The following is a 14231-nucleotide window of genomic DNA, read 5'->3' as shown; positions in this document are numbered from 1 at the left end:
CAGCTATCCATCCATCTTTGTTATCCATCCATCTTATATATGTAAATGTATTTAATCTTTCATCCATTTATCTATCTTTTGTATCATTCCATCATATCTATCTTTCATAATCATCCATCTATCTTTTGTATCTCTCATCATCCATATTTCCATCTTTCGTATCTATCATCCATCTATCTATCTTCCATCTATCTTTCCACCATATTCATCCATCCATTCATCTATCTTTTTTATATCTCATATATCGATCCATGGTTCATCCATATTTCATATCTATCTATCTATCTTTCGTATCCATCCATCTATCCGTCATCTTCAGTTGCAGTTCTCTCTGCCAACAGACCTTTAACATCAAATGCGTTAGAGAGCGGTCGATCTCAAACAACTCTTTCCTCCCTGGGTTGGATAAACTCCCGCCAGCAAACACTTAGCAACAAGTTTCACTTTTAAAAATGCAACAGTCTTAACCCAACACTCCCAATCTGCAAACTCCATTCTGTATCTTGACGTAACTGAATTTAGAAACATGTATTGATGACGGGTTAAACTGTGAGACTGCTAGAGTTGAAATTCCCACAATCCCTGAGAGAAAAGACGACAGGGTAACACACACCAGGTCCTCTGTGGTGACGGGCCGCCCTGAGCGACTGGTCCCCACCACCATGCGTGCCAGTCTGATTTTCATGTCCTCCAGGCTGTCTGCCAGAGCCAGGATGGCCATGATCTCACTGGCCACCGCGATGTCGAACCCAGTCTGCAGTGTGAGAAAAAGGAAAATCAAAAACAATTTAAACAATAATAGAAACAAATAAAGTGAAGTTCTGCAGTTTCGTGTTTTTGTGTGAAATCGTGTGTAAGTTTGCACCTATGATGCAGAACAATCACTTTCAAAATAAAATATATTTGAAACCATTTTGATAAGTGACGGCTCAAAAGGAAAAATAGTTTTGAAGTGAATGAAATGTCAGACTCGTCTTCAGACCACAGTGTTGTGGGCATCATACTGTGTCAATAAAAAAAGGGCAATTTCCCTCAGTGACTGGCATCCAGACATCAAAGTCACCAGCTTTATCACATGAGCAGGGGAAAAGTCAAATGACCATGGCCTGGTTTCAAAATGATGGTTTGGGAGAAAAATAATGATCTTGTTTAGCTAATTTTTGAGGGGACTTTCTGTATTCATTAATGTGAAACTGAGTGGAAACTTGAAGACGGAGAGAAACGAGAGACGATGAGTGAATGAGAGCTACACACGGGGAAGAGCATGAAAAACCAAAGACGTCTCCATTCCGTGGCTAAAGACAGAATCATAACTTAAACCACATCAATCCACTAAAGAACACAACATTTCTACACTCAGTCCCAGTGATAATACCCTGAGGGGCTATAGTGTATCCAGCACTGGAGAAGGGTGGGGGGGGCCCAGGAATGAAAGGGAAACAGAGTGGACGTACTGATGGCGGTAAATGTAAGCATATGCTGAACCCGCTTAGAGGTTGCTCCAGGTGTGGGTGTGTGTGTGTGTGTGTGTGTGTGTGTGTGTGTGTGTGTGTGCGTGTGTGGGTGGGTAGTTTTTCTGCTTCTTTAAACATTTGCTTTCACTTAGACCAGCTTGCTTCCAATTGAGGTAAAGTGTTTATTTACAGGATTTCATTTAGCAGTCATTACTACAGACATATGGGTGAAATACTTCTGGGCTTCATCGTGGTCAGATGAGAAGGAAACGGAGGGGAGTGTGTGTGTGTGTGTGCATTAGTAGGTTATTAAACATTGTTACTGTAGAACTACGTGAAAACACATAATAATATTACACCCATGTAAATGACACCCAGCAGCAAAGCCCCTGCAGCGCTGTCACTGTCGGTTTTCAGACATGAGCATTTTGTTTAGAGCACATAAACACCTGTGTCGGCCCATATCACCAAAAGTTCTTCAGTCTTGTTGTCTTTCCACGTTAACATCTTCATCGGCGTCTTCTTCGTGCATGGCTCCTCTATTTCATCCTGAGATATATATTTTTCTTTCCCTGCTGTATTCTCAAATCAGCCCTCTCTGAGATTCGCCTCTCTGGATAATTTCAGGAGATTGTCTGGAGTTCAGTGCACGTCTGAAACCAGCTTGCGTGTGAGCATCACAACTTGTGGATGTCTCAGTCCAAAATACACAAAACCGAGCCAGCAGGCGCAGAACATTTCAAAAGACGTTCAGTGGAATTGAGATTGTAAAAGCATTAAAGCTGCATACCTCTCTGATCTGTCCTTTTTCAGTGCTGGCCTGTCCAACTGTGATCTTCCTCAAGAAACGGTCATTTGTATCAACAACTGGAAAACAAAGACAAAAAGACATTTTAAGTTCTTGCGAAAACATCTGGTAAAATCTCTGATTTAAAAGGCTTATGACTTGTCTGTCACAGATGTTACGCCAGTTTTCATGCTCAGGGAAACTCCCATAATATCAATGACAGAAGAGCCACATAAGCTTTTAATAAAATAGTAAATATAATTTGATCTGACCCTTCAGACACACAGAAGATTTATGCCTTTACAGCCCGAGTCAAATATCACATATTCTCAGGCTTCCACCAATAAAAATCCCAACAACTGACAAAAAGAGAAACTCTTATCTCTCATTGTGAGTAGGTGTTGACACAATGAAAGCACTTAAAAAGGTTCTTCACTCAGCGCTTCTCCTTCTCTCTGATAAAATGTCTAGAGAGCAGTAGTTACGACCAGCATGGAAACCACAGCAGTCTACCCTTATTTTCTCGTGCTAGTTTGATGTAATGGAAGGGAAAATGAAAAACATGGTTTGTGTCACAAGCACAGGGACACGTGGTCACACCCACGAAACATTAGGTGGTAAAAATCTGTTTTTAATCTCTGAGAATCCCCCCCGTGGAGCCACTGGAGTAAATACCACATCAGTCATAGCAGCACAGGGCAGGTTGTTGTAACAACTTTCAACCCACACAGCTTCCACAGAGGAAGATAATCCCTCTCATAAATCTACCCACATTTATCATCCTCTGACTAATACCTGCAGCACTGCTCCATAAGATGTCTTCATTTGATGTGAAGGACAGACAGAGTTGTCAGAAATCATTTTCACTGATGAGAATTCAAATATAGTAAAAACTATCTACTAATTCTACAAATCTCCACCTCCATTCATCTTATCAGCTTCACACTTGGTGGTGCATAGACAACCTAAAATTCATCCTTAAGTCAGTGTTCAGTCAGTGGATCTTGGTGTAAAGTCCTACAGTTCTAGAGATACCTCTCTGCCAGGTGATCTTGGAAGGGTCAAGGTCAAGACGGACGAAGGCGCTCACTTCCTGTGGTGAGAGAGACGCTGGGTCTGTTGTATTGATGCCAAGACGCTGGAATCGAAGAGAGAAAGAAGATCACAGAACTTGGAAACTGGGAAAAGTGCAGTTTTGTTGGTTTCGCCTCTTCGTGTCACCAGGTTTGATCCCAGCTATGGCACTAATGCTTGATACAGCAATTCATTGATATATTGAGATAAATGTGTGTTTTCTTCTCAAAGTAGCCGTACTTTTCTTAATATGTCCATTTTAGCTGGATGCACGGTATCTTTCAAGCAGTTAAAAAACAAATCCAGACTAAATTACGATGAGGCAATCAGGTTGAAAAGGTTTGCTGAAAGAGCTCTTACTATTTCTCTCTCACTCCATCCATTAAGAGCAATAAATATTTTATAGTCCCCAAGTTCTCAATCCACAAACCTTTATCCAACAGGACGGACAAACACTGAGGTAAAACTTCTCCCTTCTATCTCCACAACATCTGTCATATGTATTTTTAAAATGTTAAATTGATATCATGCTCCATTAACAATAAATAAAATAGCAGTACACAAACAGACAAGATTATTGTATTATTATAGACATACACAAATATTTGGCAAAAACAACATGAGGGAGGATTGGAAAACTATACACAGGCTCACTGAGGTCCCCTAGTGGACAGACGCATATTCTTTAAATAAGAACGGAACAACAATCTCGAGGGTCAGAAGTGATTTTGTTTAGACTTACACGAAGCCTGGAGATCTGAATGGGTGAAAACCGTCTGACTCCATTCACTGACGGGACCAGTCGATTAAACAGAGCCTTAGAGGTACAAGACAACATAATGGTACGTTATGTTTTTGAAGTAAATGCATTCATACATATTCATACAAAAAGAGATTAGACAGATACAGATACATGACCAGATAATATGATTGTAGTATGTATACAAAGGGAGGTTCACTTTCTGAAGGTCTCTGTACTCACGGCTTAACAATTATTCAAATTCAATATATGCAGTTTATAACCAGAAAACACATAAATGTTATAATTACTGAGATATTTCTTTTTAAAGATCGCAGAGTGTAATTCATCTCAATATCAAATTACTGAGAGAATTTTGTGCTGTCAGGGTTGTCATTGTTCTTGTGTGATTTGAGAATAAGTCACTGCTAAGTCACCTTGTCTGATTGCGTCGCCTCGTGGAGCATCCTGGCATCGATGGCTGCTGCCACCAGGTTGTTGGCAGCTGTGATGGCGTGAATGTCACCAGTCAGATGGAGGTTAAACTGGAGGATGAAATGATGACCAGAAAAAAGAAAAGGATAAGACACAGAGGAACTATTATTGTTATGCACATGTACACAGTCTGGGGTTAGGAGGCTGAAGTGGAAAATATGGGCTGAATGTCCCTTTTCTTCTCCAGAGTTATGGATTTAGGAATAACAGCCACAGTGTGAAGTTGACCTTTGACATTTTGGAAATAAAACATAATCACTTTTTCATTTCATTCATCTCACATTAGATATTTGTGTGAAACTGTGTCATTATTAGTGCGTTCATTATTCACTTATTACGTTCACAAAGGTGAAGGATGGATGGCCAGCTCAAAAAAATAAATCCTCTGGTCACAACTGGTGCAGAAGGGTAAAAAAAACCTCATAGAAAATAGGGGTTAAAAGGCTGTAAATGTATCACATGATAAATGAGGATAAGAACAAAGTAATCTTCACAAGGTTTTGACTTTGTCCCCTCTGTCTTTAAAAATATTATGACTCATTTTCTCTCTGCTTGGTATGAGCCCTTCGTTTTACAGGAAACTAAACATTGGATTTTTTTACACGAGTGCAGAGAGAAGATTGAGAGGTGGAAGCAACATGCAGGGAAAAAGCTGGTGTTTTGTTACGAGAAAAAGGAGGCCGTCAGAGAGTAGACTACGTGTCTGCAGCTTTGAACCTCCCTCTCCATCTTTAGAGACAGAGCCTATAGTCACAAGCAATGTTATGCCACAGCTCCGGGGGTTGTGAGTGTGAGTATGTGTGTGTGTGTTTTGTGGGACTCTCTGCACGTCTTGAGTCTTTTGAAGCAAGGACCGCAAGTACGTCTGTGTGTCTTACCTCCTCCATAGGAATGACCTGGGCATATCCCCCTCCTGCAGCTCCCCCTAGGCACAAAGAAGTAGTAGCACAGTCAGAGGCAGACAACAGGGCAGGGACGCACAAAGGAGGAATGCTGAGTGGTGGACTCTGGGTGAACCGTTCCACCCACGGCACAAAACGTAGCAGGGTATGAAATGCTAGACTCACACTGACAAAGATAGCTTATCACAAAGTTATTGATACATTCCTAAGTGATGCTGCAGCTTGGGCGCCAGGCTCTGGCCTTGTTCAGAACGCCCTCAATGTATTCAGAAGCAAGAAAAACAAAATTCAGAGATTTTTTCCACTATTTCAAGCTGCCCGACTTCCTTTCAAACATGAAAATAAAGCTTAGAGCTTAAAGGGATAGTTCAAAGCTCAGACATTCAAAGTGAGTCGAAACAACAAGGTCATTTACAGGGAGTACAGAGAGGTGAAAGCAGACCTTTCAGACAGGATATGGAAATATTCATAGCCGACCTTTAACCCCAAACGTGGGTCCCTGGGACGGCTGCCGGAGACAAGCGAAGGAGTTGAGCTTCAGATGGGCGGACAAAGCCTGGACGAGGCCGATGGTCACTGTGCTTTTACCTTCGCCAAGTGGGGTGGGAGTTATACTAGACGAGAAGAAAATAAATTTTTTTACCAAAAAAATGCATAGTACTAATACTGCTAATGTAGTATGGACAGAGTGACTCACTATCATTCCCTTTATGATAACCAGTAGGTCTTACTTCTAGAGGGCACTGAAGGAAATTCAGCAGATCAGTAAATCACACTCACCCAGCGACCAGAATATATTTCCCATCAGGCTCAGCATGAAGTCGGTCTAACAGGGAAAGTCGGACCTTAGCTTTGTTCCTGCCGTAGGCTTCGAGCTCCTCTGGCAGCAGACCGACCTCCTCAGCCAGCTGGTTCACTGGTTTGGGCATCTGAGCTCTGGAAATCTCTATATCACTAACAAACACAGAAAACATGATAAATCATTCTGACTCTACTACTACACTACTCAGTTACTTTATTATGGCTCATTGTGTTTAATTTGTATATTTGGCCACATTGTACTGAGCACAAGAGAATAAGTGCATTCAATAAGCACCACCAGATGTTTAATAAGCCTCACCCATGAGTTCTTATTCAAATACTGTGAGTTTAATAAATCAAACATTTAATAAAAAGCATAATAAATGTTGCCAGGCTTTGAGAGGATCTCCCAGAAATTATGAAACTTTGAGTGATTTATAGGTTCTTCACCTCGTTTCACAAACTTTATCAGGTTTCTCTTACTGGTACAGCTCCAAAGGAAAAAAAACAACTTTTTGGTTTTTCTTTATGCTGTATAAATGTACTGGTTTCAGCTGTTCTCACTGTGCAGCTCTGCCGTCATAGGAAAAAGAGGAGGGACTTCACAGCAGTCTGAAGTATGCTAACATTACATCCTCATTTTTTAATTGCAAAAGGAAAAATAACCACTGACTTCCATTTGCTACTCTATGTCCTTGTGGAAAGACCCACATATCATATTCACAAGTTAACATAAGAGCACGGCACAAGAAAAGCTTTCACATCCAGGTAGATGTGGAGAAGCAGTCCATGACAGAATAGCTTCTATACCTTGGTACTGGTGTCAGCGGCTGCAGTTTGAGGTTTCGCAGATGCCAGGGTCGATACTGCTGCTCCTTGATCCACCGACTGCAACTACGTACCACGTTCTAGTCGCCAAAGAGAAGAAACAGTGGGAACGAGGTGGAAGAATGACAAAGACAGAACATTTGAAGAAAATGGAGTGAGAACAAAGATGTACCTGTGTCCTGTAAGCTGCTGTGAGGGACCATAACTCAGACTTAGAGAGCGTCTCTGCGGCAGGTTCATCTACAAGAAAACAGTATGGTTACTGCACATTGTTGAATAAAAATATGGATGTTTTATTGTTAAACAAAAGGTGCGATACCAAGAGGTGTCATTTCACCAACCCTCCATGAACAGTGATTGTAATGACTTTTGTATTTTAACAATACCTGGCTCACAGCGAATGACAGCAGCCTCTGGTCTAAACCAGGTGGATGGGACATCCATCTTCCCCGACCCCAGCAGGACCACAGCATCAGCCTGCATCACCTAGAATATGGACCGAGAAGGACATTAGAGGTAAAAGAGAGGTAAAGCATAAATTGAAAAAAGTGCAGAAGGTTTGCTGATGATTTTATGACTTGTCTGTTTTATTTTGTTGCCATTGTAAAGCACTTTGGAATGTAGATGAATTAATGAAAAGTGCTGCATGAATAAAGTTTATTATATCATTATCCTGTGTATGACATAAACAACGTGGATGATAGACGTACCAGAAAACATGTTTTCAACTTCTAGTACAATTGTTGAAAGTTCTGTTCGGTACATGACATTGTAGACACTGACCCCATGTGGTAAACAAGTAAAACTGCAAATAACTGCACTGACACGGGTGTAACAGAATAATCAGGAGGTTGAGTAAGTGGAGTGTAAGAACAAAACTTTTCAGTTGAAACACAGCGAAGCTCTCCACTCAAAAAAAACAACAAATAAAGCTGACAACGGAAACTTTTCTAATCAGGGACCAACCTGAAAACCTTTGTGTGAAGTGTGTGAAGAGCAGATAATCACAAACACAAACAAAACAAACCTGTTGCTTCAGGATCCTGGAGCTCCAGTTTATCTTGACAGCAGCCATTCCACTTCTCTCTATCAGGCACTGCAGAGCCGACACAAAGGGTCCTTCACCTCCGAGCAACAACACAGTTTTTCCTTCCAATGGAGCATCTGGAGAAACCATTCGATTAACATTAGAGATAAACTTACGAGTTACACAATTCATTAAATGCTTTATGTGCACAATCGACCCAAATGTCGGAATCCACATGGTCTGCATTTCACTAACTGTCAACCTCATGTGATCATAGTCAAAAGTGCTCACCATCTAAACATAGATGATAAATAGAATTTTTAACAGCTTTTTTGCATAGAATTAGAGAATCTTGACTTATTGTTGGGGCACTCAGAAATAATGCGATCTCACTTGCACCTGACATTTGACCCCTTCCCTCTCAACCCCAGCACGTACTGTATACCAATGCTATAGCAGAAAAAAAACAGGTACATGTGGGGTAGAGCGAGCAGAGAATATAACATGACATAACATTTATTAATCGAACATGTGTGGCACTGAACTCTCGGACTTTAAAAGGTTAAATTGGGTCAAGAAATATATTTGGACGGCTGTGTGTCAAAGGCTGAAATAGCTGTTTAATGTTGGGTCAGTTACGGCCATAAAGGGTCAGTGAAGAATGATTGGTATTAAGGGGCCCAAAGTGTGCCATACCACCTCCACCAGCCTGGACTGTGGACACAAGGGAGTCTTTGTCCATGGGTTCAAACTGTTGATGCCAAATTCTCACCACTGCTATTAAAGTGTCTGCATAGTTTGTCCTTTTGCAAAAACTCACCATGTCTCTCCAGCAGATCCAGGACTGCTCTGGCCATAGGCGACACAAAGCCTTTGCTCAAGTCTCCACGTACCAAACGTCCCATATTCAAATCTGTTATGCTATTGAAGGACAAATAGAACAGAAACAAATAATATATCAAAATGAATCAATAATTCTTGTCAATTTTTATTGGAAAAAGCATTATGATTTATATAAACATAAACTTGCTCGTAGTACTGCACTGTACATCAGTCTGTCAAAGGACAACCCTTGGCTACTCTTTTAATGTGCTTTAGATAATTTGTCCTCACCTGAACCACTTCTCTTCAATTTGTGCTGATTAAGAAGGGCATCTTGCTAATTTGCTCATTTAATTGTCTGCTGGAGACACACACACACCACATTTACTTAATTCTCTCCACCCCTTTCTGATTTGGCCAGAAATCTAAAGCACCACGAGAGTAAATTCATTTATCTCCATCTGGACAGAGAGACATTTTGATTGACTATACCTCACTGGCTGCTACATACTGAGGTATCGGTAGAAATTTTGAAGGCAGGAATGTGCTATTTTGAGAAGGTTATTTTGTATTTGACAAGAGAAATCTCAGCTACAATATCAAAATATGTTTTTTACCCATCTATGTCCTTTTCAGGTTTGAGAGTGTCGAGCACTCTACTGGTGAGTGAAGCTGGGGGAAGGTGGAGATAGACACCATGCACCCTGGGGTCCTCATTGAGCTTCAACACCTCCTCTATAATCTGCATGCACAGAAAAAAAAAATCAATAGTATTTACAAACCACAGCTGCAATAATTGTGAAAACGTGATGACAAAAGATTGAAAATATTCAGGTGTATATACTCAAAATCAAGACATCACGTGCAAAAAGTAGAGGACACGTGTTCTTTTAAGAACACAAAAGAGAGGGAGGGTGAAAGAGCATTTGCACCTTCAGATTAAACAAGTCAGTGCCGCTGACCGAGCAAAGAAAAAAGATGGAAATCCCTGACGAGGGTGAAAAAAGGGGGAGGAAGAAAAAGAAGGAGAGAAAAGATGTTAAAGTAGAGCAGTAGATCAGTGGAGCAGCAGACGCTTCCTGAGGGCAGGTACTGTGATGTAAATCATCAACTGTCAGCTGACATGCCTGAGCTGTTCCTATAAGGGTTTCTGTTTTCTGTGAGTATTTAGAGTCAAATTCCAGCTGAGCGAAAAGACCCACAGCTGAGAGGGAGAGTGAGTCCTACTACCAGTTACGTCAATAGGAAAAACCATGGTACTGAAATGAGGGATTGGTCACGCAGCAGTGGAGAACTACTGACTCATATTTGAGTTATAATTAAATGCCATAAAAGCTTGTGTGAGGTTAAGATTACCTTGACAATAATCCACCTTGATCACATGTTGCATCAACAAACTGCCACAGGAAACGCAACTCATGTGCTGACACGCTAAACAATGAGGGGGAGTTAAGAGTTTGCCCAGACTAATGTTCAGGCACAAAGGGAGTGAGTCGGTTTCACTTACTTCATCCTCACTGCACTCTTCCGACAGGCAAATCTGAGTGATGTTCAAACCGATCTGTGGACCCAGAGAGGGGGAAATGTTTGAGTTGTTTCATAGATTTGTAGACGTGAAAAATGGGCAAAATTACAAACAAAATACATTGAACAGAAACAGAGAGAATTACCTTTCCAGCCATTTTCTTATTGATCTCCAACAAGCTGTCATCTTCACCTGTCTTAGGAAGAAAATAGGACAATGTGAAATAATCTTACGGACCTCATACCACAGGAAGGCTCAATGGCTTCAGTAACAACATACAACTCTCAGGCGAAAGGTAAAATGGGGCAACTCATGTATAATCTCAGCTCTGCCAGAGTCAACCCTTTTCAGACTCCCTTTTAATTGGAGGTTTGACATATAAAAGCAGTCTGCCACAAGATTGAAGCCTCTAATTTTGCTTTAAATACCTGTATAATGGCCAACAGAAGCTGGGTTGAGGGATTTTTTCTCTGCAAAGCCAACACTGCCTCCTTCGTGCTCTGAACCACTTTCCTGCGAGAGAAAATAAACTGGTTAACGATCTGCAATAACATTAAGGCTTCACACAGGGTCTTTGAATAGATTCAAGTAAAACATATACACAAGGTTAAAGAGCCAACATAGAAACAGAAAAGATTTAGAAATGCCTATGAGGAATTGTGGGGAATGGAAGAAATACACATTTATAAATTATGTCTTAAATTCCCCAAATCTCACTACTTCTATAAAATAACAGTAAAAATAGGTTGTTCCATCCTGTGAAATCTCTTAAAACTCAAAATGAATGGTAAATAATTAAAGTTACTACATGTTTTCATCTGCACTTGTTTATTTGTTTAAAAAAACTACCTTACAGATTATCTAGAAACTTAGTAGAAGAGTGTGTTGTGGGTCGGGGAAGAACCCATGAAATATTGGTGCGGATCCAGACACATTTACAGGGTTGGCCTCCATGACTGTGAACATTTTATAACAAAAATCCAGATCTATTGAAATTGGATTTTGGGCCTTGACTTAAGTATCATAGATCTACATCAAATCCAGCTCTTGATAAGTGAACCAGTCATGGGTTCTAAGTAATAAACCTTAAAAGCACAGTATCCTTCAGTGTTTCAGTAAGTTCCTATGTAAACACACACGTGGTGACGTTAGTGACGTGAACGTGTCCCCTGACGTCACGGCATCATCTATGAGAGTAAATGGTGAGTTCAGGGACATTTTCTCATCGTGTCGTTGGCAACAACGAAGAAAAGTTACATCAGCTGGAGACCCTCGGTTGTATCCGGAGACACGTGCACTGCTGGCGGCTCGCCAAGAGCCAGACACGTCGGGTACGCCGGAAGTACCAGTACCGTCCAAACTCTCTCCTCCACAGCATCTTATTGTTTTAGTTTAATACAAACAACGTGATGAACAAACAACACAGAACATAGCACTAGTGACGTATCTTACTTACTTTAAAGAACTGTCGATCTCAAACTCGTCTTCCCTCCGGTGATTCTTCTCGAGGTGGACGGCTACTCTCGGGCTGGTTCCCCCGCTGGTGGAGCCGCTGGCCGGCCGGAGGATCAGCCGGCAGCCTGCAGGTCCAGTCGGTGGGCATCTGTGCGACACACCGCTGCCCCTGCTTCCTGGATGTGTCCGGAGACTGCCACAGGCTCTGCGGAGCATAGACAACCTCATCTCCGTTGGTTTGAATCAACTGATGTCCGATGCTGACGGGGTTGCTCCGGTTAGTGTCTCCTGCTGCGGACGGAACCTCCGGAGGACAAAAAGAAAAGTTTTCTGGTGACAGGCTGCTGCTGCTGGAGGTGCGGCGTGTTCAAGCACAGTCGGACATTTGAGCACTCAGAGTGATGCCACCCACAAACAGCCCCATCGTAAACCATCCATACCACCACAATTCATTTGAAGTGTGGGTCTTGGGTGCAGATTTGTCATGCAACATCTTGATTACGTGTTCTACATCAGTTACATGAATTATGTGCACCTCCCTCCCCTGCTGTGAAAGTGACTTCCTCTCATAAAATAACATAATACATCACAGCCAGGCACGATGGGGGGCAGGAGGGCATACGTGAATACTCTGTGGGGATAAGTCTCATAAATCAGAGGGCACTTGAAAGCAGCAGCTTTTCAGTGGGAGGGGGGAGGGGGGGTCAGCTCAGGTAAGGTGGGTTTGCAAAAAATGAAGTGTTTTCATTCAGGTCTGTGTTGACGTCAGTGAACGCAGCAGCCACACTCCTCACCTCAGTCTGCTGAAAGAGAGCAGTAGGTTCTAGATTCCCCTCGTTGGTTTCCTGTACATTTTAGAATTGAAGATTTTATTGCTGTCTTTCCAGGCCTGTTCTGGACTTGCACTTAAGTACATGTCAGATCTTTTGACCCCACATGGGCCCTGTTGAAACCTGAGGTCCTCAGCAAAGGCCTTACTCACTAGTCAACAAACCTGGCTGAGGGCCAAAGGTGAACAGTCCTTTTTCTTGTGCGGGCTCCCTGTTTCTGGATCAATTTTCTTGATGAGATCAGTCCAACAAACTCCTTATCCTATTTTAAAGCTCTTCAAGACACATAGGTGTGCTTCCTCCTAGTTCTGATCATATAACATCTACTCTTGTCATTTATTTTTGTTTCAAATTTTCCATTTTAACTAGTAAAGCATCCTGTAACTGTGTTTTGAAAGGTGCTTTATGAATATAGTTTATTATTCTTATTATTAAACAGAGTATGGTTTTTATCTTTGACCTTAGCATATAGGCTTGGAGAAAATTGGGACACTCCCCAAGATATGGATGAGAAATAACACAAAATAAAAACCATGTTTGCCCAGACCCCCATTTGCAACCAGAGAGTCATTTCTGTTGGGGTAGCATGTGATGGGACAGGCATCCCAGGATCAAAGGGGAAGGAGGGTGGGGGCCGAAGGTCAGATTAAGTGCATACACACACACAGACACAAAAGGCCACAGGCCGCACATTAACTTTCTGTGGAGAGAGTTTGTCCTGATACAGTTTAAAGATAGAGGGGGGAAGGCTGAGTTTGTGGTTTGTGTTAATTTGGACTATATATAAAATGGACCCTATTCTGGCATCAAAGCATGAAAGTGTATACCTGTGTGAATATTATAGAACAAAAGTGAATTATCTTTGGATACAGAGAGTGACTTTGCTAAGACAAAGAGCCAATCACAGGGGTGCCTGTACACTACATGCTGTAATTTTATTAAGTAAAACTAATGCAGTAGTACCACCGTCTTGCTTTACATCCTGCCTTTACAATGGTTATTATGTTTAGTTTATGCTGAAAGTGTTTTAGAGAGGTTTACTCAAATGTTTAGCTCATTTTGGAGGCTGCAGTTTGTGTTGCTGTTGACTTGTCTTGCGTTTTCCAGAAAGGCTTTTCTGTTATTTATCTGTTTCTACCAGGGAACGCTTAAACTTGTCTGTATAATGCATTACAGTTCATACACAATACAAACTACAACCTCCAAAATCTTCACACAGTTGAATCAACAACTCTTAGAAATACAATCCACCAAAACTGAACATAGTAACCCCAGTCAAAGCAGGATTTATAACTGGAATAGTGCGTTCATTTCAGCTGGGAGTACAATAAGCTGCCAGTGTGATCTGTTCCTGAATCAAGTTTCATCACAGGTATTTCAAATGACCCAAATCAATAAATTATACAAATATTGCAAGCAAGCAGCGTATTCAAGATTTTAAAACTTTATTTTCATTTTGCAAGCAAAACGATATCAAAAAGTGTAATAAATA

General features: G+C 41.3%; 1 protein-coding gene across 1 annotated transcript in view; it reads right to left on the bottom strand.

Moving 5' to 3' along the window:
* Positions 1-13276, bottom strand: part of mthfd1l (methylenetetrahydrofolate dehydrogenase (NADP+ dependent) 1 like) — a 32060-nt gene extending 18784 nt beyond the window's left edge. The window contains exons 1-18 of the mRNA XM_020097663.2: positions 11911-13276; positions 10883-10967; positions 10600-10650; positions 10437-10490; positions 9547-9671; positions 8928-9028; positions 8108-8244; positions 7467-7566; positions 7253-7320; positions 7063-7160; positions 6232-6405; positions 5929-6065; positions 5428-5474; positions 4492-4599; positions 4058-4132; positions 3277-3379; positions 2245-2321; positions 614-754 (exon numbers count right to left, since the gene is read on the bottom strand). Coding sequence (XP_019953222.2) covers positions 614-754; positions 2245-2321; positions 3277-3379; positions 4058-4132; positions 4492-4599; positions 5428-5474; positions 5929-6065; positions 6232-6405; positions 7063-7160; positions 7253-7320; positions 7467-7566; positions 8108-8244; positions 8928-9028; positions 9547-9671; positions 10437-10490; positions 10600-10650; positions 10883-10967; positions 11911-12137 — 1908 coding nt within the window. The 5' untranslated portion in view covers positions 12138-13276. The remainder of the gene's footprint in view (positions 1-613; positions 755-2244; positions 2322-3276; positions 3380-4057; positions 4133-4491; positions 4600-5427; positions 5475-5928; positions 6066-6231; positions 6406-7062; positions 7161-7252; positions 7321-7466; positions 7567-8107; positions 8245-8927; positions 9029-9546; positions 9672-10436; positions 10491-10599; positions 10651-10882; positions 10968-11910) is intronic.
* Positions 13277-14231: the final 955 nt, after the last annotated feature.

Source organism: Paralichthys olivaceus, chromosome 19, assembly GCF_024713975.1.
Source record: "Paralichthys olivaceus isolate ysfri-2021 chromosome 19, ASM2471397v2, whole genome shotgun sequence".
In the NCBI taxonomy this organism is placed as follows: Eukaryota; Metazoa; Chordata; class Actinopteri; order Pleuronectiformes; family Paralichthyidae; genus Paralichthys; species Paralichthys olivaceus.
This window is presented reverse-complemented; position numbering and strand designations above follow the sequence as displayed.